This window comes from Scardinius erythrophthalmus (assembly GCF_964197995.2).
Source record: "Scardinius erythrophthalmus genome assembly, chromosome: 8".
NCBI lineage: Eukaryota > Metazoa > Chordata > Actinopteri > Cypriniformes > Leuciscidae > Scardinius > Scardinius erythrophthalmus.
In genome coordinates, this window is record NC_138228.1 from 49,035,918 (window position 1) to 49,062,497 (window position 26,580).

The 26,580-nt window shown below is 44.6% G+C and overlaps 1 protein-coding gene across 3 annotated transcripts in view; it reads left to right on the top strand.

Moving 5' to 3' along the window:
- st7 (suppression of tumorigenicity 7) overlaps positions 1-26,580 on the top strand; it is a 72,682-nt gene that overhangs the window by 28,267 nt on the left and 17,835 nt on the right. For all 3 annotated transcript variants that reach the window (XM_081372675.1, XM_081372676.1, XM_081372677.1), the window contains 6 exons: positions 1,610-1,725; positions 1,803-1,878; positions 4,693-4,847; positions 22,550-22,647; positions 22,940-23,054; positions 23,494-23,566. In XM_081372675.1, the coding sequence (XP_081228801.1) occupies positions 1,610-1,725; positions 1,803-1,878; positions 4,693-4,847; positions 22,550-22,647; positions 22,940-23,054; positions 23,494-23,566 (633 nt within the window). The remainder of the gene's footprint in view (positions 1-1,609; positions 1,726-1,802; positions 1,879-4,692; positions 4,848-22,549; positions 22,648-22,939; positions 23,055-23,493; positions 23,567-26,580) is intronic.

The following is a 26,580-nucleotide window of genomic DNA, read 5'->3' on the forward strand; positions in this document are numbered from 1 at the left end:
AGAGAGTAACTGACGATGAGAGTAACTGACGTTGAGAGTAACTGACGTAACTGACGATGAGAGTAACTGACGTTGAGAGTAACTGACGATGAGAGTAACTAACGATGAGAGTAACTGACGTTGAGAGTAACTGACGTAACTGACGTTGAGAGTAACTGACGATGAGAGTAACTGACGTTGAGAGTAACTGACGTAACTGACGTTGAGAGTAACTGACGTTGAGAGTAACTGACGTTGAGAGTAAGTAACTGACGTTGAGAGTAACTGACGTTGAGAGTAACTGACGTTGACAAACTGACGTTGAGAGTAACTGACGTTGAGAGTAACTGACGTAACTGACGTTGAGAGTAACTGACGTAACTGACGATGAGAGTAACTGACGATGAGAGTAACTGACGTTGAGAGTAACTGACGTAACTGACGTTGAGAGTAACTGACGATGAGAGTAACTGACGTTGAGAGAATAACTGATGTTGAGAGTAACTGACGTTGAGAGAGTAACTGATGTTGAGAGTAACTGATGTTGAGAGTAACTGATGTTGAGAGTAACTGACGTTGAGAGTAACTGATGTTGAGAGTAAGTGACGTTGAGAGTAACTGACGTTGAGAGTAACTGACGTTGAGAGTAACTGACGTTGAGAGTAACTGACGTTGAGAGTAACTGACGTAACTGACGTTGAGAGTAACTGACGTTGAGAGAGTAACTGACGTAACTGACGTTGAGAGTAACTGACGTTGAGAGAGTAACTGACGTTGAGAGTAACTGACGTAACTGACGTTGAGATTAACTGACGATGAGAGTAACTGACGTTGAGAGAGTAACTGACGTTGAGAGTAACTGACGTTGAGAGAGTAACTGACGTTGAGAGAGTAACTGACGTTGAGAGTAACTGACGTTGAGAGTAACTGACGTTGAGAGAGTAACTGACGTTGAGAGTAACTGACGATGAGAGTAACTGACGTTGAGAGTAACTGACGTTGAGAGTAACTGACGATGAGAGTAACTGACGTTGAGAGTAACTGACGTAACTGACGTTGAGAGAGTAACTGACGTAACTGACGTTGAGAGAGTAACTGACGTTGAGAGTAACTGACGTTGAGAGTAACTGACGTTGAGAGAGTAACTGACGTTGAGAGTAACTGACGTTGAGAGTAACTGACGTTGAGAGAGTAACTGACGTTGAGAGAGTAACTGACGTTGAGAGTAACTGACGTTGAGAGTAACTGACGATGAGAGTAACTGACGTTGAGAGTAACTGACGTAACTGACGTTGAGAGAGTAACTGACGTAACTGACGTTGAGAGAGTAACTGACGTTGAGAGTAACTGACGTTGAGAGTAACTGACGTAACTGACGTTGAGAGAGTAACTGACGTAACTGACGTTGAGAGAGTAACTGACGTTGAGAGTAACTGACGTTGAGAGTAACTGACGTAACTGACGTTGAGAGTAACTGACGTAACTGACGTTGATAGTAACTGACATTGACAAACTGACGTTGAGAGTAACTGATGTTGAGAGTAACTGATGTTGAGAGTAACTGATGTTGAGAGTAACTGAACTGATGTTGAATTTCGTTGAGCCCCTGATGTGTGTGTGTTTACTGCAGGTACACGTGGGTAACGGGGCGAGAGCCACTCACATACTACGACATGAATCTATCAGCGCAGGATCATCAGACGTTCTTCACCTGTGATTCTGATCACCTGCGGCCTGCAGACGCCAGTAAGAGCACAGCATTACTGATTCAGCACAGCATCTTGGAGACCTTTGCATAAGTGTGTGTATGTGTGTGTTGACAGTCATGCAGAAGGCCTGGAGAGAGAGGAATCCTCAGGCTCGGATCACGGCGGCTCATGAAGCTCTGGATCTGGAGGAGTGAGTGATGATCTGCACTGCAAACACTCATGCACTGAACAACTGATAGTTCAGATAGAAGGATCTAGCCTGTGTTACTCCTTCAGAAATCCTCTAGCTTGTGAAATATGCTGTAATATATTCCCAGCATGTTTAATCTGTGCTCCTAACCAGACAAATCAGTCACAAACCACAGCCAATCAGAAGAGTGTGTGGGCGGAGCCTCTCTGCAAGCGCACAGTCTTCACAACCAAACGGATAAATATATAATCAAATTCATAAATATTATACCATTTTGACATTATTGCTCTTCGGTCATTTTTGACTGAAAAATTTTACATTTGGTTTTAAAATAAAACAAATTCTTCACCGGAATGGTACGAAACTTGATAAAGGTTTTGGCACTTGCTGTGTTAACACAAAAAACAAAATTATGGACATGATTCGAACACGTTAAATGGTCCTGAAAAAAATAGTCACACTTGTGCTCCTTGCGGTCAAAATGAGCGCATTAGAAATAAATGGGAGACTAATTTCCTCTAGTGGAAGCGTTTGGTACTGCAGCCAAACACAATCTGACTGAAAGCTCATTTTTTGAGGTATCAGGCTCACATTTGGAACACAATTTGTTTAGATTTATGGATTCGGTTTTCTCACAGTTTTACTGTGCGTTCACACCGGACGCGAACAGCGCGTCAAATTGGCGCCTGCCGCGTCTAGTTATACGCTTGACCACTTTGTGTGCATTCGCGTGTCAAGAGCGAAATTGACGCGCGTAAAATCAAAAGTTTAAATCGAAATTTACGCGCGTCACGCGTCACAAAAATAAATCACAGATTAGGTGCGGGCGAGGGTGAACCTTGCGCCGGGCTGTACAGCGCGGGCTCGTCAGGCAGCGACCACCACTCGAGGCCGAGGCTTATACGGCCTACGCTTTCCTCGTCAGCGTCCTCACCGTTAGGTCCACCAAAACCACCAGCGTCAGAGGCGAAAGTTTCGAAACCTGTTGGCGGCCATCTTTCTTTAGATGTTTATCGAGCATTAGCATTAATCGAGAGAGTCACCGCTCGTATATGCTCTGGAGAGCAGAAACAGCAGCGTAGTGGACATCGTCGCTGTTCTCGGGTCCACCAAACCCTCCGGAGGGTTTCAGGGGTTTCACAATTTGCTCCAGGAGGTAGGTTTGGTGGATCTAACGGTGAGGACGCTGACGAGGAAAGCGTAGGCCGTATAAGCCTCGGCCTCGAGTGGTGGTCGCTGCCTGACGAGCCCGCGCTGTACAGCCCGGCGCGAGGTTCACCCTCGCCCGCACCTAATCTGTGATTTATTTTTGTTTTGATAATAAATGGAGCTGCAGCCTTCAAAAATGAAACCTGTCCTGTGATTTTTTTTTATACACTAAATTGTGTTTGTTGTCTTTACATTAGATTAATAATGTTTCATATAATCTAGAATAGATATGGAATAAATAGCATTCAATACAAAATGAGTATCTCTCATATATTGAAATCGAGTTTTATGTTTTTATTTGCTTTATTGTGCATTTTAGTCATATTACAAAATAATTTATTGAGGCCAAACATAAAATAACATTATAAACTGTCACTTCACCACGTGACAGCAGCATGCAAGCAGGCTCCTGATTGGTTAACGCGGCGCGAATTGACGCAGAAGTTCAGATTTTTCAACTCGGGCGGCAGACGCGAATTCGCGTCAAACGCGTGAATGCACAAATAGCACTAATAAAATCATTCGCACGTAACGCACTTAACGCGCCAGACGCTCAATTCGCGTCATTCGCGCGAACGAGGCGAATTCGCGTCTACCGCGCCGCGCTAAACGCCTCATTCGCGCCGCAGGAATTTTTTACGCGCGTAACGCGTCTTTGCATTGACTTAACATTGAAATGACTCGCGCCTGACGCGCTAGACGCGTCCGGTGTGAACGCACCATTAGAGTAAAACATGTTTTTCAACATTTTTCATAACAATAAACGTAAAATTCTGTAACATTTTTAAGTTCACTTTTTTAAACATTTTTCACTTCAGCAATAATCTGCCAAGTGTCGTCTTTGAAAAGAGATCAAACTTCAGTCTGTCGCTCTAAAGCGTTCAAGATTTACCACAGTTTAAGTTGGAAATTAAATTTTCAGGTCAATGTTCAAAATGTGAATGAATTGATTATAAATACAGCATAAATATAATTTAGTACCATAAAATTCCCTAAAAATACAATATTAAACAAAAAATATTATCGAACTAAAATATAGTACATTAATTTCATTGAAATAAAAAAAATCGATCTGGCACGCAGAGCACCAGAGGGTTAGAAGTACATACTGAGTGACTGAAACAATCTTTGTCATAGAATACACTTGTTTGTTCACAGCTTGAATGTTTACCGATCTGAGGTAAATTATTCATCGTCGGCTATAAAGGTCACTAGACGCTTTTAACCTTAAATAAAGCACATAATCAGTTCCTGAAGTCACACTTTGTATGTTGCTGTTCCAGCCTCGATCAACGTAACAGAAATAGAAACCGTTTCCAAAATAGAATCCCATCATGGATGAAAACTCTGAGTAACATGGGAAAGTTGCCTTTTATCGCACATTTTGTCTGGTTAGGACAGTTTTATACTAACAATCTCACTTATAACAACACTAGAATATTATCTGTTGTCCCTCATAAAGGAAGTCAAAGTGGCAGACAGAATGATTATGATGTGAATTCCTGATCAACAAACACTGGATCAGCTCTAAACTCTTGTGTCGTAATGGAGGGAGAGTTTGTGTTAGCATGTGTGTGTTCTGAGCACTGCTTGTGTGTGTGGCAGGTGTGCAACGGCGTATGTTCTCCTGGCTGAGGAGGAGGCCACGACGATCGTGGAGGCGGAGAAGCTCTTCAAGCAGGCGCTGAAGGTGGGAGAGAGCTGTTACCGGCGCAGTCAGCAGCTGCAGCACCACGGGGCCCAGTACGAGGCCCAGCACAGTGAGTGACCCCTGACCTCTCACACACACCTGACCTCACACACACCTCACTGAGAGAAATCTGTTACCGGCGCAGTCAGCAGCTGCAGCACCACGGGGCCCAGTACGAGGCCCAGCACAGTGAGTGACCCCTGACCTCTCATACACACACCTGACCACACACACACACACACACACACACCTGACCACACACACACACACACACCTGACCTCACACACACCTCACTGAGAGAAATCTGTTACCGGCGCAGTCAGCAGCTGCAGCACCACGGGGCCCAGTACGAGGCCCAGCACAGTGAGTGACCCCTGACCTCTCACACACACACACCTGACCTCACACACAACACACACACACACCTGACCACACACACACACAGGCAGTGGGAGGTGTAAATGTCCATCAAAGAGGGGAGAGGGCAGCCGATGATGTTCTGTGCTGCCTTTACTACTCTCTGAAGCCTCTCCCTGCCTGCCACAGTGCAGCTGCCATACCATACTGTGATACAGTACGTCAGTATGCTCTCGATGGACGAGCGGTAGAAGGTCAGCGGCAGGTTGGAAGCCAGGTTGCACTTCCTGAAAACCAGCAAAAAGTGTAGCCGCTGTTGAGCCTTCTTGATAACCACTGTAATGTTGCCTGTCTAGGAGATGTCAGCGGAGATGAGGACGCCAAGAAACCAGAACCCTCTCCACACACTCACTGTTGATGTAAAGGGGGCTAGGTCGGTGCTGTTCTTCTTTAAGTCGACAATGATCTCCTTAGTTTTCTTGGTGTTCAGAGCCAAGTTATTCTCTGAACACCAGGCTGCCAAGTTCAGGACCTCAGTCGTGGGTGTGGAGACAGTACAGGAGGGGGCTCAGCACACAGCCTTGTGGGGAGCCAGTGCTCAGCATGCGAGTGGAGGAGAGCTGGGGACTAAGTCTCACCATCTGGGGCCGGTTGGTGAGAAAGTCCTTTATCCAGGCACATGTGAGAGGGGGAGGCCAAGAGTGACCAGTTTAGTGATCAGAATGTCTGGAATGATTGTATTGAAAGCTGAGCTGTAGTCCACAAAGAGCATCCGGACGTAGCTCTGCTGCTGCTCCGCGATGGCATCCTCTGTGGATCTGTTCACACAATATGCAAACTGATAGGGGTCGAAGTCTGGGGGGAGATAGTGTTTGATGTGCTGAAGAACCAGTCTCTCGAGGCACTTCATGACTACCGGAGTGAGGGCCACAGGACGATAATCATTTAGGCTGGTAATGGGAGACTTCTTCGGCACTTGAATGATTGTGGTTGATTTTAAGCAGGATGGAATGACTGCCTGAGCCGGGGAGCAGTTGAAGATTCTGGAGAAGATGAGGGCGAGCTGGTGGGCACACACTCTGAGCACCTTGCCAGGTACTCCGTCTGGGCCGGCAGCCTTCCTGGGGTTCACTGCCAGGAGCACCCGTCTGACATCGTGCTCCCTCACAGTGAGTAGAGTGGTGCAGAAACCAGGTGGGGATGGGGGCAGTACTAAAGTAGTGCAGAAACCAGAGGGGCGTGAAGGTGAAGGCAGGGTTGGAGCAGATGAGTGCTGCTGTTGCGATGTTTCAAAGCGAACAAAGAAGCGATTTAGCTCCTCTACCAGCGGCGCACTCAGATCTCCTGTTGTCGCATCACAGCCTCTGTAGTTTGTGATGTCTTGTATGCCCTGCCACACCTCCTGTATATTGTTGCTGGACAGGTGGGACTCTATACTCGTCCTATGGTCCGTTTTGGCTTTCTTAATTCCACGTTTCAGGTCGGCTCAAGCAGCCCTGTACAGAGCTCTATCGCCTGACCTGAAGGCAGTGTCGCGGGCTTTGAGGAGTGTGCGGACATGGTTGGTCATCCAGGATTTCTGGTTTGGGAAAACCCGACTGTTTTTGTTCACAGTCACATTTCCGATACAGAACTTGATATTGTCCAGTACTGTTCCTGTGAATGTTTCCAACTCCTGGTGTTCAAATAAGTCCCAATCCGTCTGGCTGAAGCAATCCTGTAGTTTGGAAAGTGCATTATCAGGCCAGGTTGTAACAGTCTTAATGGTAGGCCTGGCACTGCGTCTGAGGGGGGTGTAGGCTGGGGAGAGTAGGAGAGAGAGATGGTCTGACTGGCCTGGATGGGGAGGGGTATGGCTCTGTACGCGTGCTTAATGTTGGAATAAACATGATCCAAAGTGTTCTCTCCTCTGGTAGGACACTTGACATGTTGATAGAATTTCGGGAGTACAGTCTTCAAGTTAGCCTTATTAAAGTCTCCTGCAATTATATGAACACCATCGGGGTGGGCCTGCTGTTGTTCGTTTATGGTGTTCAGCAGGAGAGAGAGCACTGTGTTTACATTGGCGTTGGGTGGAATATACACAGCCATGGCAATCACTGTTGTTAGCTCTCCCGGTAAAAGCCCAGCATCTTACAGACATGTACTCGAGATCAGGGGAACAGTGTTTATCTATAATTGTCCCATTATTACACCAGTTTTCATGCACATACATGCAGAGCCCCCCACCTCTTCTCTTACCAGAGTCCTCAGTCCTGTCCCAGCGAAGTAGAGTGCGACCTGCTAGCTGCATGCTAGCATCGGTATCCCCGGATGAAACCAGGTTTCAGTTATAATCAAAACACAGCAATCACGAACATAGCGATTTCCAACGAGTTGTAATTCCAAGTCATCCGTTTTATGCACCAGGGATCTGGCATTGGAGGTGGCTTGTATGGTTGTTTTCTTAGTGTTCCTTAGCATAACACCGGACATGCGGCCACGTTTCTGCTTCCTCTCCCTCCTCCGTCTGCGCCGCCTCCTAAGCCCGACAACAATCCACGGGGAGCCCAGTGGTCTTGCTATGTCATCTGGGATGTTGTGCGTATTATGAAAGACACACGAAATAGATATCTGATGCTCCCCAGATATTTGAAAGATGGCACTACTGACAACTGTTCATCTCCAACAGTGAAGGCAGGTAATGTGGGTGGGCAATGGTACTCCATTGGAAGACCTTTTCTGTCTTGGTGGAGTTGACAGTCAGCCCTCACTGCCACAGCAAGGACAGTTCGAAGATCTTTCGGAGTATGGGCCACAAAAGCACAGGCGTCTGCATACTGCAGCTCCAGGACCTGCTCTCTACAGATGTTTGTGGTTGCGTGTAGCCACCTAATATTAAAGAGGTTGCCATCTAATCTGAAGTCCATTACCACACCACTATTGTTTTCAATCTGGTTGTGGAGAAGCTTGGTGATACACAGGAGGAAGATGTTAAAGAGCACTGGCACTAGCACACACCCCTGCCTCACCCCTGTGTGTACAGGGAAGGTATTCTGCCCTCGTAAAAGAGTTCCCCTTCTTCAACTAGGCAGACAGATAACTCCTTCCACAAGAAAGTTGAACTGAAGCATGGATTTATTAACACCACCACTTCAAATGCAAGTGGGACAGAATAAAACTGAAATGCAGAAAAAAGGGAAAAATAATTTTCTAAAGACTGTACATTAACAATTGTAACAGTCTGCTTGAGGTATAGCTGGACATAATATACACAAATAATAATCCAGATGCATGAAACATCGTACTGAAAAGTCTCTCTTAATATCAATTTTATCCTAAAATTACTGGTACTAATTCCAAACAAAAGATGAAAAACAAGCTTCTAGCAAACACATCAATACTTAAAGTGTAAGTTGCAGGTTAAATTTTTCATGAAGTAATGCAATGTGTTTATTAAACATAAAGATAAGAACCGTCCACCATTGTTTTTTTATACCAAAATGCTGATATAATATGAAAAGTTGGCACTTTTAACAGTGGTTTTAACCGCTCCCGCTCCCTTCCACTAGATGGGGCGTGACGTCACAAGAGGAACTCACTAGTAGAGTTACCGTACACTAGCAGCTATAGATGCCTTACATAACTTCAGAAAAGTTGGTTGTATGTTTTATTTGATAAAAAAAATTATGGATAAAATAACTCCATTGTAAACATACTCGTGTGTGCTGACTTCAAGGGGATCGTGATCCCGCCTGAAATAAGAATACGCTATTCGCAAAACAAACGGGTTCAGGCACGTCAGATCAGCCGGTCGCAGGTCGAGCTGTTCCACTAAACACAACGCGTTCACCTCACGGCAGCACTTACTCTCCACTGCTGATAGCCCACATAAACACAGTGATGGGGACATCGATCTCTCTTTTTCTTTTCTGACAATAAACATCGCTAATTTAAATCGTGAGAAATTGATAAAGCGTGGATTGAGGAAGGGTATTACATGACGTTTGAGGCGTCGATGAGACTAGCGATTGATGCCTGTGCAGTGTGTGCATCTCTAACGTTGCAGGCTTGCAGCTCTGATTTGACCTGACTTACTGTAAGTAAATAATGTCTTCAGTCGTTGTCCCTCCTTGCTATTCTACATGACGGCAATATTTTGAAAAGACTCGCTTGTTCCGTTATATTATCCGGGTTAAGTTTGCACCAAACTAGCTCTAACATAGCTAACGTTACTCACCTGGCCAACCCTCCACTTATTCTCCTCACACCTAGCATTAATAACTCTTTGAGTGCCATGGCTGCCCTCTCTCATGCCTGACCGGTTAAAAATTGTAGGGCTGTGGCCCATAAAGAATTTGATGGTTTCCCACATCCTCGGTCGTTCTCCAGATAGCCATAATACAGTGGGAATCTAGCAGAGTATGGGTTGCGAGTTCCTCTTGTGATGTCATCACCCAGTAACTGAAAAAACACGCTACCTTTTAAGAAACCCCAATAAATGTTATTTTAACGCATTTTAAGACAGAAATAATTAAATATATACATATAGAGCACTTTAATTTACACATTAATTGGCTGTGGTGGTTAACCTGCAACTTACACTTTAAAGACAAAGCTTCTGTAAATGTTTGCAAAGATGATGAAGAGATTGAACTGCTTTAACCGTGTGACTATCAGCATCAACTGAGTAAAACAAGATGGCTGCAATTAAGGTCAGAGGTTACTCTCTCTGACAACATCAAAAACATACATGGACTAGCACCACCTAGTGGCTCTAAAAATAAAGTACACTAAGAACAGTACAGAAGGGCTCGAACTCTTGTCCGCCTATGGTCACCCAAGCATCATCCCATCATGGAACTGGCGGAGGATGTTAACAAACTTATTGGGACAGCCAAACCTGAGGAGGACAGCCCATAAGAGCTCTCTTTGCACAGTATCGAATGATTTGGAGAGATCGACAAAGGCCATAAACATGTCCTGATGTTGCTCCCTGCACTTTTCCTGTAGCTGCCAGGCTGTGAAGATCATGTTGATCGTGCTCCTGTTCTTTCTAAACCCACTCTGTGATTCTGGCAGCATTGACTCAGTGATGTTGTTAATAAGTCACTGAAGCAGCACCTCCGCCATGACCTTACCACCAACAGAAAGGAGTGAAATGCCCCTACTATTGCCGCAGAGGCCTGGTTACCATTGTTCTTTTAAATTATTACAATGTTTGCATCTCTCCATTGCTGCGGGATGTTCTCATCAGTCCAGGCCTTGCTGATGTACTGGTAGAGGGTGCGCTTACATATGTAAGAGTTTTAAAGTACCAAAGGGGGTGTGCCATCCCCAGTAGCACTATCTTCACCATGATGAGGTCAATTCCGATGGCAAAGGTGGTCCCAGGACAACCGGCCCCCCATCTTGGCTGCCGGGTACTTCGTCTGTCAAGGCCCGCCTATTGCGCACCTCTAGCGCACTGCTTTTCTGTCAGGGTGTGCTCCCTCTCAACAGACTAACCACAAGGCAGTGGGGCTATTTGCCCATAGCTGGGACAGTGGTTGACGGGTGCCAGGGCGTGTCCACACAGTATCTCAGTTTCCGTGTGTGGCCCCGAGGAGGCACTACAGGAGTCTTGGTGGTGGAGAGGCTCTGTACTGGCAGGAAGAGGCTTACGCACTCGGCTCCTCTCTTCACCCTCTATCAAAAGGCTAGTCAGCAGCTATGGCGAGTGGATAATGCCACGGATAACTTACCTAAGTCTACAGTCGTGTACTTTTACGTGACAGAAGGGGTACGCCGCACCACAGACGGGTGAAACCAACGCGTGACTCCAACGTCGCATCACAGCACGTCGCACCACTGACGCGTGACTCCAACGTCGCATCACAGCACGTCGCACCACTGACGCGTGACTCCAACGTCTCACCACAGCATGACTCCAACGTCGCATCACAATAAAATAATATCTATTTCCCCCCATAGCTTTTCTTATCTTTCCTTTGTTATCTTTCTAATCAATCATTCTTTTCTTGTATTCTGATGACATTGAAAATATCATTGATACAAATTTTGTATTGTATACAAAGTTGTGTATGTCATTAATGTCATCTCTGAATGGTTTACGAACATAGTTTTTTTTTTTTTTTTTAAATAATTCACTCACTTTCTACTGGATATGAGGGCTATGCAAATTATACACCATCAAAGTCACAACTTTTTGCACAATTATTAACAACAACTTTAAAGTTGAACAGATAAATTCATTAATTGTAATCTATAAACATAATATTCTGGAATGTGTCAGTCTGAGTTTTTACTTTTGAAGGTGGTAATAATTTTAATTTACACAGTTGACCATAATGGGCGAATACACAAAATTAAACTATTCACGATATTGTTTACAGGAGAAGGTGACAAGAAAGTATTTTAATAGCCTATTATTTTCAAGAAACCAACAATGAAAAAATATAAGACAGGGAAATAGTCGTTTAGTCACAAAATGCAAAACAATGTAGGTTCATGGTCAAATGTTCAAGACTAGGGCTGTCAGTGTCGACTATTTATTTAGGCTATATATTTTTTGTTCATAAAGATAGATCTGAAGTGAACAATAGCCTTTAGTATGACTTAAATACATAATTACAAATGAGGCAATATAATTGGTTCAAATAAAGTAGGGTATTAAAAGTAATTAATTATTTTATTTTATTTAACAACACTATTAAAATACATGAAGAAATATATAAACAATGAACATATGTATATTATGTACAAATGCCAACAGAGGGCGCAAGAGGATAACTGACGATAATTGTTACACTTTACATCAAGAGCAGTACTACGGTGAGGCATAGCTGCTGCCACATACATATTATTGTTTCCCCTCAATTATGTTGTAGCCTAATAACGAGATCTTATGTCGTTTTAACGTCATCTTTTCTCGTAATAACGTGATCTTATGTCGTTAAAACGACATATTTTTCTCGTAATAACGAGATGTCACGACATCTTTTTTTTGCCTTTATAATCCACATAAAATTGATAGCCTATCCTTTTTCACACTTCTACGTTCAAAAAGCTTATGCAAATAGTAACAGCCCCCAATCAGGCAAAATGAATCAATGAGGCCCTTTTTAAAAATATATTTTATACAGGCCTATAAGTTTTTTTTATATAATATATTAATTATATATAGCCAAAGATTTATTTTTGTTAATAGGCTATATCTTCATTACCTAGAGATAATTAAACAAAAAGTAGTCAAAACACATCTAACAGAACATAGCCTAAGTTGTTTATTTTTTTACAACATTGTGTTCTTATTTTGTTTAATTAACGAAATGTCAATCTTCATCTTTATAACAGAAGATACAATACAAAAATCTTCAAGATACAGCCATATACAATCTTCACATGTATAACGGACAGTCACCTTATAAACAGTCCTTTGTGTGGTGGAATAAGCAATGCTATATAGAAATGTTACCGGTATAATTTAAACTTTATTTTATTATTTTATTTGTTCATGAACTAATTATGCTAACTCAACTAATTTAATGTAAAGAGCTGGATAAAATTACTAATTAAATAATGTCAAATATTAAATGTAGGCTATTGATTAGAGTTGCCATAGACTAAAGGATTTTTCTAGACTAGTAGTAATTTATTTAAGCAATTAGGACTAATCGCACGTTTATATTCAATCCTGGGTGTATATGGCTATTCCGCGCTCAAGCGCATAAAACTTGCCGCAAAGCACCGGCAAAAGTAGGCTAATGAATGCGCCTTTCATACGGACAGGATCACATAATCAGATGGTAGCCTACCGTATTTGCTTTCGATTGGATTTTTTTTTCGTTGGTGGACATTTTTATTTTATTTATAAACTTTATATAGATAGTGATATTTCTCATGTCTGTGAGGCTAACTGTTTTCGGTTCATTTTTTAGATGCGCTCCAATTCACAGAGATCATGAAAGCGCGTTCGTTTTCTTTTATTTTACAAAAGCACAACGTTTTCTTGTTGTTGAGAGTTTACACAAATAAAGTTGCGACTGATGTATTATTCTTTTCTGTATGACCAGAAATGGAGTATTTAAGTTGTTTCCACTGTTGATAGGAAAATGCGAGTGATGGCACCGGCGCGTCCATGTGTGCCATGCAGTGCGCGCTCCACACTCTGCACAAACACTCGGATATGCGCTTAATAATAGCGAACATTTATCTAGGTTAACGTTAGAGCGAGCGGCCATGCCAGACTGATAAGTCCTTCATGTTTAACAAATCAAATTCTGTTGCATTTTATTGCGCCAGTTTGAAAAGGGCGGCTGAAACACTCTACAGATAAACGCCCAATGCTGTTTTTTTTTCTTTAAACAAATTCGTTTAGTCTTTAAAATAAATATTGTTTGTGGGCTAATTAATGCCACAATAATTTGTTTATTTTATTGGCTACTTTTATTTTTCATTTTTGTTTTGCATTGAATACCATTTAAAGGATTTGCTGTGCACCGCAATGCCATCCTCCCATAGAAAGAAACGTTAAGAGCCACCTTTATTTTCTTTATAATAAAGGGTTTCTATCGGAAAACGCTTAATAATTAAATGCATTGCGTTCATATTCTGGGCTCATCTGCTTTTCTGTAGGATATGGTTTATTAATAAGGTGTGTACAGCATTTGATCTTTATCACTGAAGTAGCCTATTAAGCCACATTAAGCTTTTTCTTTATGCTTAGCCTAATATGCAATTAAACCTATTTTTTACAGTCTGAATTAAACACAATGTTCGCATTCTGGGCTCATCTGCTATTAATAAGGTGTGTACAGAATTTGATCTTTGAACATGAATGTCCGTTGGGGGCTGCTATTTCTTCAGCTTTTTGAACGTATGATAAAGACATGATTGGCTATCAATTTTATGTGGATAAAGGCATATTTTGTACATGACTACAACATGTGTCGTTTTAATGAAATAAGATCTCGTTATTACGAGAAAAATATGTCGTCAAAACGACATAAGATCTCGTTATTACGACATAATTGAGTGGAAAAAATTATATGTAGCCTATGTGGCAGCAATGCGTCACCGTAGTTTTTCATAAACTTCGATTTAAGAATAAAGATTTTTCCAAGCAAAATGATTAAGTCGACTATATATTGTACAGAGAAATTTGAGTCAGAAAAGTAAAAGAAGATATCAAAATTAGATAAATGTAGGCTATGTTTGAGCCAAGTTGTTGAAACATTGTTGTTGCCATTAATGATTAATGAGGATAGGAGCAGGCTTCACTCAATTTTTGATAATACACTTTTTAGAGTGCTGGCCTAAAAATATAATAGCCTACATAAGAATAGGACAGAGGCCGCACTATGCATAGACGTTTTTTATTCGTTGCACAAACGCGTTTCGGAAGGCACACGCCGAAACGCGTTTGTGCAACGAATAAAAAACGTCTATGCATAGTGCGGCCTCTGTCCTATTCTTATGTTGCCATTAATGAAACATTGTAGGCTATATCATTCCACAGAGAAGAGCTATGTGAGCAATTATAGAATAAATGGTCTAACGTTTCCGTTTCCATAAAGCAAAAGCTGCATTTTTCGTCTACGGTATATAAATTTAGAGATAATCTTGTTACAGGGGTAATAAATTATATTTCTTTTAATTTGTTTGTAATTAAAAATGTATGTGGGTTACTCCATGCTCCATTCCAATTAATATTTTCATACAAGGGGGACCATTTGTATCTGGAGGCAGGGATAGATTTTGCAAATAAAAGATTTTTATTACTTTGTTGTTAACTTTTCTGTCTAAGATAGACCATTTATTGAAACACTGCTGTAGAAAGACCAACAAGTTAGAGCCTGTTTATGGAATATTCGCTTCTTTTTTTATTAAATCCAAGCAATTGGGTGATGACAAATTTAAAATTAAGAGGCTTTAATATTAAACAAAAATTCACTTTAAAGAAAAGCTTACAAAACAAAACAAAAAAATCATGTCTCCCGATCGCCTATTGCAAATCCAATCTTACTCATGCTATTCACTTTTCGTTATCAACATCGGAAAAATAACATTAGATTGGGACGACGTGTGTATCAGGCGTCTTATTAGGCGACGTACTGAGGGACGACGTGTGTATTAGGCGTCTTATTAGGCGACGTACTGAGGGACGACGTGTGTATCAGGCGTCTTATTAGGCGACGTACTGAGGGACGACGTGTGTATTAGGCGTCTTATTAGGCGACGTACTGAGGGACGACGTGTGTATTAGGCGTCTTATTAGGCGACGTACTGAGGGACGACGTGTGTATCAGGCGTCTTATTAGGCCACGTGCCTGGTTCAGACGTTATGATTTTTTATACATTTCTCACGTACGCCGTCGCCACGTCGCCGTAAGGTATACGTTACAACTGTGACGCCGCCGTGACGTCGCCGCCGGTCTGTCGTCTGACGTCTCTATCAATCCCATTCAAAAATAGACACGGACTGACGGCGACGGAAGGGTAGACTGCTCCTTCGCCTTCTTCAGGGTAGACTTAGAAAAGTCATTATCCGCTCGCCATAAGCAGCAACAGCTGTTAGCAGAGAGAGTAACAATCAGAGAGAGTAACAATTGACCTCACACACCTGACCTCACCTCGCACACACCTGACCTAACCTTACCTCACACACACACCTAACCTCACACACACCTGACCTCACCTCACACCTCTCACACACACCTAACCTCATACACACCTGACCTCACCTCACACACACACCTAACCTCACACACACCTGACCTCACCTCACACCTCACACACACACACCTGACCTCACCTCGCACACAACTGACCTAACCTTACCTCACACACACACCTTACCTCACACACACCTGACCTCACCTCACACCTCACACACACACCTAACCTCACACACACCTGACCTCACCTCACACCTCACACACACACCTTACCTCACACACACCTGACCTCACCTCACACCTCACACACACACCTAACCTCACACACACCTGACCTCACCTCGCACACACCTGACCTAACCTTACCTCACACACACACCTTACCTCACACACACCTGACCTCACCTCACACCTCACACACACACCTAACCTCACACACACCTGACCTCACCTCGCACACACCTGACCTAACCTTACCTCACACACACACCTAACCTCACACACACCTGACCTAACCTTACCTCACACACACACCTAACCTCACACACACCTGACCTCACCTCGCACACACCTGACCTAACCTTACCTCACACACACACCTAACCTCACACACACCTGACCTCACCTCACACACACACCTAACCTCACACACACGTGACCTCACCTCACACCTCACACACACACCTGACCTCACCTCACACCTCACACACACACCTGACCTCACCTCGCACACACCTGACCTTACCTTACCTGACACACACCTAACCTCACACACACCTGACCTCACCTCACACACACACCTAACCTCACACACACCTGACCTAACCTTACCTCACACACACACCTAACCTCACACACACCTGACCTCACCTCGCACACAACTGACCTAACCTTACCTCACACACACACCTTACCTCACACACACCTGACCTCACCTCACACCTCACACACACACCTAACCTCACACACACCTGACCTCACCTCGCACACACCTGACCTAACCTTACCTCACACACACACCTAACCTCACACACACCTGACCTAACCTTACCTCACACACACACCTAACCTCACACACACCTGACCTCACCTCGCACACACCTGACCTAACCTTACCTCACACACACACCTAACCTCACACACACCTGACCTCACCTCACACACACACCTAACCTCACACACACGTGACCTCACCTCACACCTCACACACACACCTGACCTCACCTCACACCTCACACACACACCTGACCTCACCTCGCACACACCTGACCTTACCTTACCTGACACACACCTAACCTCACCTCACTCACACCTGACCTCACCTCACACACACCTGACCTCATCTCATACACACACACACACACACACACACACACACACACACACACCGGACCTCACATACCTGACCTCGCCTCGCACACACCTGACCTAACCTCACCTCACACACACACCTAACCTCACCTCACACACACCTGACCTCATCTCATACACACACACACACACACACACACACACACACACACCGGACCTCACATACCTGACCTCGCCTCGCACACACCTAACCTCACCTCACACACACACCTGACCTCACCTCGCACACACCTGACCTCACCTCACACACACACACCTGGCCTCACCTCGCACACACCTGACTTCACCTCGCACACTCCTGACCTCACCTCACACACACACCTAACCTCACCTCACACACACACCTGACCTCACCTCGCACACACCTGACCTCACCTCACACACACACCTAACCTCACCTCACACACACTCCCGACTTTACCTCGCACACACCTGACCTCACCTCACACACACACCTGACCTCACCTCACACACACACCTGACCTCACCTCACACACACCTAACCTCACCTCACACACACCTGACCTCACCTCACATACACACCTGACCTCACCTCGCACACACCTGACCTCACCTCACACACACACCTGACCTCACCTCGCACACACCTGACCTCACCTCACACACACACCTGACCTCACCTCGCACACACCTGACCTCACCTCACACACACACCTAACCTCACCTCGCACACACCTGACCTCACCTCACACACACACCTGACCTCACCTCGCACACACCTGACCTCACCTCACACACACACCTAACCTCACCTCGCACACTCCTGACCTCACCTCACACACACACCTGACCTCACCTCGCACACACCTGACCTCACCTCACACACACACACCTAACCTCACCTCACACACCTGACCTAACCTCACCTTACACACACACCTAACCTCACCTCACACACACCTGACCTCACCTCGCACACACCTGACCTCACCTCACACACACACACACCTAACCTCACCTTACACACCTGACCTCACCTCACACACACACCTGACTTCACCTCGCACACACCTGACCTCACCTCACACACACACCTGACTTCACCTCGCACACACCTGACCTCACCTCACACACACACCTGACCTCACCTCGCACACACCTGACCTCACCTCACACACACACACCTAACCTCACCTCGCACACACCTGACCTCACCTCACACACACACCTGACTTCACCTCGCACACACCTGACCTCACCTCACACACACACCTGACTTCACCTCGCACACACCTGACCTCACCTCACACACACACCTGACCTCACCTCGCACACACCTGACCTCACCTCACACACACACACCTAACCTCACCTCACACACCTGACCTAACCTCACCTTACACACACACCTAACCTCACCTCACACACACCTGACCTCACCTCGCACACACCTGACCTCACCTCACACACACACACACCTAACCTCACCTTACACACCTGACCTCACCTCACACACACACCTGACTTCACCTCGCACACACCTGACCTCACCTCACACACACACCTGACTTCACCTCGCACACACCTGACCTCACCTCATACACACACACACACCTGACCACACACACCTGACCTCACATACCTGACCTCACCTCGCACACACCTGACCTAACCTCACCTCACACACACACCTGACCTAACCTCACCTCACACACACACCTGACCTCACTTCACACACACACACCTAACCTCACCTCGCACAAACCTAACCTCACCTCACACACCTGACCTAACCTCACCTCACGCACACACCTAACCTCACTTCACACACACACCTGACCTAACCTCACCTCACACACACACCTGACCTCACCTCGCACACACCTGACCTCACCTCACACACACACACACACACACCTGACCTCACACACACCTGACCCCACCTCACACCTCACACACACACCTGACCTGACCTCGCACACACCTGACCTAACCTTACCTGACACACACCTAACCTCACCTCACTCACACCTGACCTCACCTCACACACACCTGACCTCACCACTCACACCTGACCTCATGTCATACACACACACACACACACACACACACACCGGACCTCACATACCTGACCTCGCCTCGCACACACCTGACCTAGCCTCACCTCACACACACACACCTAACCTCACCTCACACACACACCTGACCTCGCACACACCTCACCTCACACACACACCTAACCTCACCTCGCACACACCTAACCTCACCTCACACACCTGACCTAACCTCACCTCACACACCTGACCTCACCTCACACACACACCTGACCTCGCACACACCTCACCTCACACACACACCTAACCTCACCTCGCACACACCTAACCTCACCTCACACACCTGACCTAACCTCACCTCACACACCTGACCTCACCTCACACACACACCTGACCTCACCTCACACACACACACCTGGCCTCACCTCGCACACACCTGACTTCACCTCACACACACCTGACCTCACCTCACACACACACCTAACCTCACCACACACACACCTAACCTCACCTCACACACACACCTGACCTCACCTCGCACACATCTGACCTCACCTCACACACACACCTAACCTCACCTCACACACACCTGACCTCACCTCACACACACCTGACCTCACCTCGCACACACCTGACCTCACCTCACACACACCTGACCTCACCACACACACACCTAACCTCACCTCACACACACACCTGACCTCACCTCGCACACATCTGACCTCACCTCACACACACACCTAACCTCACCTCACACACACCTGACCTCACCTCACACACACCTGACCTCACCTCGCACACACCTGACCTCACCTCACACACACCTAACCTCACCACACACACACCTAACCTCACCTCACACACACACCTGACCTCACCTCGCACACATCTGACCTCACCTCACACACACCTAACCTCACCTCACACACACCTGACCTCACCTCGCACACACCTGACCTCACCTCACACACACACACCTGGCCTCACCTCGCACACACCTGACTTCACCTCGCACACACCTAACCTCACCTCACACACACACCTGACCTCACCTCGCACACACCTGACCTCACCTCACGCACACACCTGACCTCACCTCACACACACACCTGACTTCACCTCGCACACACCTGACCTCACCTCACACACACACCTGACCACACCTGCCCTCACCTCACACACACACCTAACCTCACCTCACACACACCTGACCTCACCTCACATACACACCTAACCTCACCTCGCACACACCTGACCTCACCTCACACACACACCTGACCTCACCTCGCACACACCTGACCTCACCTCACACACACACACCTAACCTCACCTCACACACTTGACCTAACCTCACCTTACACACACACCTAACCTCACCTCACACACACCTGACCTCACCTCGCACACACCTGACCTCACCTCACACACACACACACACCTAACCTCACCTCACACACACCTAACCTCACCTCACACACACCTGACCTCACCTCACACACACACACACACACACACACACCTGACCTCACCTCACACCTCACACACACCTGACATCACACACACCTGACCTAACCTCACATCACACACACCTGACCTCACCTCATACACACACACACACCTGACCTCACCTCACACCTCACACACACACCTGACCTCATCACACACACACCTGACCTCATCTCACACACACACTGAAAAAAGTTTTCCTATAACTAAATTTATTCTCAGTTTCTGCAATGTCATTACACAAAAAAGTGTGTGCTTCTGCCAAAAGTTATAGAAACTATGAAAGCAATCCTCCAGTGCGAAAAGGAGTTTTCGTCCCCTAAAATAAAGAAGCGATTCTGAACTGAAACGAGTCATCAGTATCTCAGTCTCACTCCTGCTGAACCTGCGCAGGTTTGTAGCTCATTTCCGGTCTTACAACGGTTCTGTGCCGCTGGACCAACATCAAAGCATCTCATTTATAAATGTCATAATCCATCATACTGTGATGTAGGCAATAATAAGTATTATTTATGAAAGGAAAAGAATCAGTTTGGGCTGCAACAACTAATCCTATAATTGAGTATAGTTGATAATTAAATACTCATCAACGATAATCCGTCTGTTTTACAGTAGTAAATAACACATTTCTATGGATCGCAGGCTTGAGGAAAACAGTGGTGGATCTCGACTGAAACATCAGAATGCTTTATTTGTCAGCATTTCAAACAAAGCAGAAGCGTTTACCCTGGTTTTTCCTCAGCGCATAAGTTACGTTTTTTGTTATATCCTAATGTTAGAAAGTCCCGCAAGTATTTCATTTTTGCATAACCTGACAACAAGCGAGTCACTGTTCAACTTCAATGAAGGATCACCGCGTCAAACAGACGGAGCGCAATCATTCTGACTAAAATATACATGCTACATAATGTATATTAATGCTATGAAGGGTCTTGTAGAATATTAAACCTAAATTTAATTTGTAACATGTAATACAAGTAATAATTTTGATGAGGGCAGTAACAGTAAATTTTCAGTATTGTTGGAGTAGCCTTAGTATAAATGTTCAGATGAGGGAATGTGTGTTCCTTAAACCTCGTACAAACTCACGTTTTGAGCTTTTGTTTTGTTATTTTAACTTCTACCTTAAAATGGAAAGCACTTTTTGGTTTAAAATGTTATATTTTAAGCCTGTTTTGCACATAATGTATAGCATAGCCTACATAAATACATTCACAGGCTTTATATTGCACTTTGTTTGGAGGGCAACATTGGGCAGGATGTGGAATAAAAAAATAAATATTAATAATGGATTAAAATGTATTAATATTTTAATGAATAATATGAATTTTAATAATTAATCATTTAAAAAATTTCATCTGATTAATTAAAGAAATTATTTATTCAAAAGATGAATGGGTTATTTGCAGCTCTAGAATACATCGGCAGTGTGAACGCATGCTCATCGAGAGAAATAAACAGCAGTCTATGGCTAATAAAACTCTGATAAAAACTGATATTTTACTTTAACCGAAGCAAATGCGTTAATCCACATTTAGACGAGCTGATGATGATGTAATCTCGATGGAGGCGTGGCCAGGCCTTTTGGACACGCCCTTGACTCCACCCCCACGACAAAACAATGTGAACCGCAAAGAGGAAACTGTATGACGAGCTGACACACGCTACTCAAACGCAGAATACCTGCAGCTTTAGTAGGTGTCGCTGTGGACAGTATGTGCTGCTGAAAATCTGTTGCTTCTTAAGCTTCTTTTATGACAGTCATGGATTTTTGCAATTAATTATACATGTTTGAATTATAATTATGAATTTTTGCTTTATTTTATTTATATTTTGTTATTCTTTGTGTGTGTGTGTTTCATAGGAAGGGACACCAATGTGTTAGTCTACATCAAGAGAAGACTTGCCATGTGCTCCAGAAAGCTCGGCCGCACGCGAGAAGCCGTCAAGATGATGCGAGACGTGAGTGACCTTTGACTCTTGACACACACTCTGATCCACACAGAAGATATGAACGCCATTTTCAATAATAATGGAATCAGCAAACTGAAAGTGATATTGAGTGAGAGTTCTCTATATAATGTATAGTTCTCGATATCTTGAACAGTCGGATTAATGACAGTCTGCTGTTTTATTGAAAATAATGCACAACTGAGGTGCAGCCATGATGCAGTTAAACCACACACACACACACACACACACACACACAGTCTGCACTGGTGGAGAATGTGAGCTGTTCCTGTGTTTCCTGCAGTTAATGAAGGAGTTTCCTCTACTCAGCATGTTCAATATTCATGAGAACCTGCTGGAGTCTCTTCTGGAGCTGCAGAACTACGCCGATGTTCAGGCCGTGCTCGCCAAGTACGACGGTACGACCAACACACACGCATGCACACACACACATCGTTACAGATGTTTTTGCATGTATTGCATGAGAATATTGTGAGGAAACATGAAGATATGAGAGGACTCTGTCCTGATCCTGATCTGTGAGGGGAAATATACTTTTTTTGTAAAGGTAAAATAACTGGAAGCGTTTAAAGCTGTAACATTCAACTTACAAACGGCTCAAAGAAGGGGAAATCATTCTCATAATAATATACTCATTATTGTTTCGATTTTAATGCACATTCAAAGTTTGACTCAAATTAAAAGCATGATTTTATGTTTTTATGTGAACTGTCGGTGTTTGGCCCTTTTCCACCCTGTTTTTCCACACCTTGTGTTTGAGTCCCCAGGCGTATGTTTTGAGTCTCTTATGGATAATGATGTACTTCTCAATCATCACATGATTGTTGTCTTCCACAGACATCAGTTTGCCAAAGTCTGCCACGATCTGCTACACAGCGGCGCTTCTGAAGGCCAGAGCCGTGTCCGATAAGTGAGTTCGCATTCGCCTGTTCTGTTATTCATGACAGGCTTGAAAACGGTTTAATTGCAGAATAAATGAATGCTACGTAGTATAGGTTTTTCTCACGTGAATGCAGCAGATGTCACTCTTCTGCACTGTTAGTTATATATCGTTGAGCAGGAATTTTGCACACATCCACCTTATTTAGCAATGCTCCGATTCATTAGCCGCTATAGAAGAAAAACAAAGTGCAGTAAACGATAAAACTATTTGTGCTACAAGCCACTGTGTTTATGATTATGCTAATAAATTAAAATAATATGATCCAGTTTGCGATATAAAGCAGCATAACGGACTGGTTTTGTAAAGGTAAAATAACTGGAAGCGTTTAAAGCTGTAACATTCAACTTACACACGGCTCTAAGAAGGGGAAATCATTCTCATAATAATATACTCATTATAGACTGATATCAGGTTTTAAAAAAAATCATATTAGTCAAGTCAGCTTTATTTCTATTGTGCTTTATACATTACAGATGGTTTCAGCTTTACAGTGATAAACAGGACAATAATTCATTTCGTCTGTTCAGCTGAAGTCAGTTCAGTGTAAAGATCATCAATTATTAAATTAGTTAATTTAATCTATAAAGCAGTTCTTGAGAAAACAGTGATGTCATCATCAGCTCAGTTCAGCTCTCATAACACAGCGTCAGTACAGTCAGATCAATAATAGTGTTGAATATTAAGTGGCAGGAACCCAAACTCCATCAGTGACAGAATGGAGAGAAAACCTTGGGAGAAACCTCTGGCCAATGAGCAAACAGTGTATGATTATGATTCAGGCAGCATTAATCAGAGCTGGTGTGTTTGGCTGTAATAACTCTGATGTGTGTGTGCAGGTTCTCTGGTGTGTTTGGCTGTAATAACTGATGTGTGTGTGCTGGTTCTCTGGTGTGTTTGGCTGTAATAACTCTGATGTGTGTGTGCTGGTTCTCTGGTGTGTTTGGCTGTAATAACTCTGATGTGTGTGTGCAGGTTCTCTGGTGTGTTTGGCTGTAATAACTGATGTATGTGTGTGTGTGTGTGTGTGTGTGTGTGTGTGTGTGTGTGTGTGTGTGTGTGTGTGTGTGCCGGTTCTCTGGTGCGTTTGGCTGTAATAACTCTGATGTGTGTGTGCTGGTTCTCTGGTGTGTTTGGCTGTAATAACTCTGATGTGTGTGTGCAGGTTCTCTGGTGTGTTTGGCTGTAATAACTCTGATGTGTGTGTGTGTGTGTGTGTGTGTGTGTGTGTGTGTGTGTGTGTGTGTGTGTGTGTGTGTGCAGGTTCTCTGGTGTGTTTGGCTGTAATAACTCTGATGTGTGTGTGCAGGTTCTCTGGTGTGTTTGGCTGTAATAACTCTGATGTGTGTGTGCAGGTTCTCTGGTGTGTTTGGCTGTAATAACTGATGTGTGTGTGTGTGTGTGTGTGTGTGTGTGTGCCGGTTCTCTGGTGTGTTTGGCTGTAATAACTGATGTGTGTGTGCCGGTTCTCTGGTGTGTTTGGCTGTAATAACTCTGATGTGTGTGTGCAGGTTCTCTGGTGTGTTTGGCTGTAATAACTCTGATGTGTGTGTGCAGGTTCTCTGGTGTGTTTGGCTGTAATAACTCTGATGTGTGTGTGCCGGTTCTCTGGTGCGTTTGGCTGTAATAACTCTGATGTGTGTGTGCAGGTTCTCTGGTGTGTTTGGCTGTAATAACTCTGATGTGTGTGTGTGCAGGTTCTCTGGTGTGTTTGGCTGTAATAACTCTGATGTGTGTGTGCAGGTTCTCTGGTGTGTTTGGCTGTAATAACTGATGTGTGTGTGTGTGTGTGTGTGCAGGTTCTCTGGTGTGTTTGGCTGTAATAACTCTGATGTGTGTGTGCAGGTTCTCTGGTGTGTTTGGCTGTAATAACTCTGATGTGTGTGTGCAGGTTCTCTGGTGTGTTTGGCTGTAATAACTCTGATGTGTGTGTGCAGGTTCTCATGTGTGTTTGGCTGTAATAACTGATGTGTGTGTGTGTGTGTGTGTGTGTGTGTGTGTGCCGGTTCTCTGGTGTGTTTGGCTGTAATAACTGATGTGTGTGTGCCGGTTCTCTGGTATGTTTGGCTGTAATAACTCTGATGTGTGTGTGCAGGTTCTCTGGTGTGTTTGGCTGTAATAACTCTGATGTGTGTGTGCCGGTTCTCTGGTGTGTTTGGCTGTAATAACTCTGATGTGTGTGTGCAGGTTCTCATGTGTGTTTGGCTGTAATAACTGATGTGTGTGTGTGTGTGTGTGTGTGTGTGTGTGTGTGTGTGTGCCGGTTCTCTGGTGTGTTTGGCTGTAATAACTGATGTGTGTGTGCAGGTTCTCTGGTGTGTTTGGCTGTAATAACTCTGATGTGTGTGTGCAGGTTCTCTGGTGTGTTTGGCTGTAATAACTCTGATGTGTGTGTGCAGGTTCTCTGGTGTGTTTGGCTGTAATAACTCTGATGTGTGTGTGCAGGTTCTCTGGTGCGTTTGGCTGTAATAACTCTGATGTGTGTGTGCAGGTTCTCATGTGTGTTTGGCTGTAATAACTGATGTGTGTGTGTGTGTGTGTGTGTGTGTGTGTGTGTGTGTGTGTGTGTGTGTGTGTGTGTGTGCCGGTTCTCTGGTGTGTTTGGCTGTAATAACTGATGTGTGTGTGCCGGTTCTCTGGTGTGTTTGGCTGTAATAACTCTGATGTGTGTGTGCAGGTTCTCTGGTGTGTTTGGCTGTAATAACTGATGTGTGTGTGTGTGTGTGTGTGTGTGTGTGTGTGTGTGTGTGTGTGTGTGTGTGTGTGTGTGTGTGTGTGCCGGTTCTCTGGTGTGTTTGGCTGTAATAACTGATGTGTGTGTGCCGGTTCTCTGGTGTGTTTGGCTGTAATAACTCTGATGTGTGTGTGTGCAGGTTCTCTGGTGTGTTTGGCTGTAATAACTCTGATGTGTGTGTGCAGGTTCTCTGGTGTGTTTGGCTGTAATAACTCTGATGTGTGTGTGTGCAGGTTCTCTGGTGTGTTTG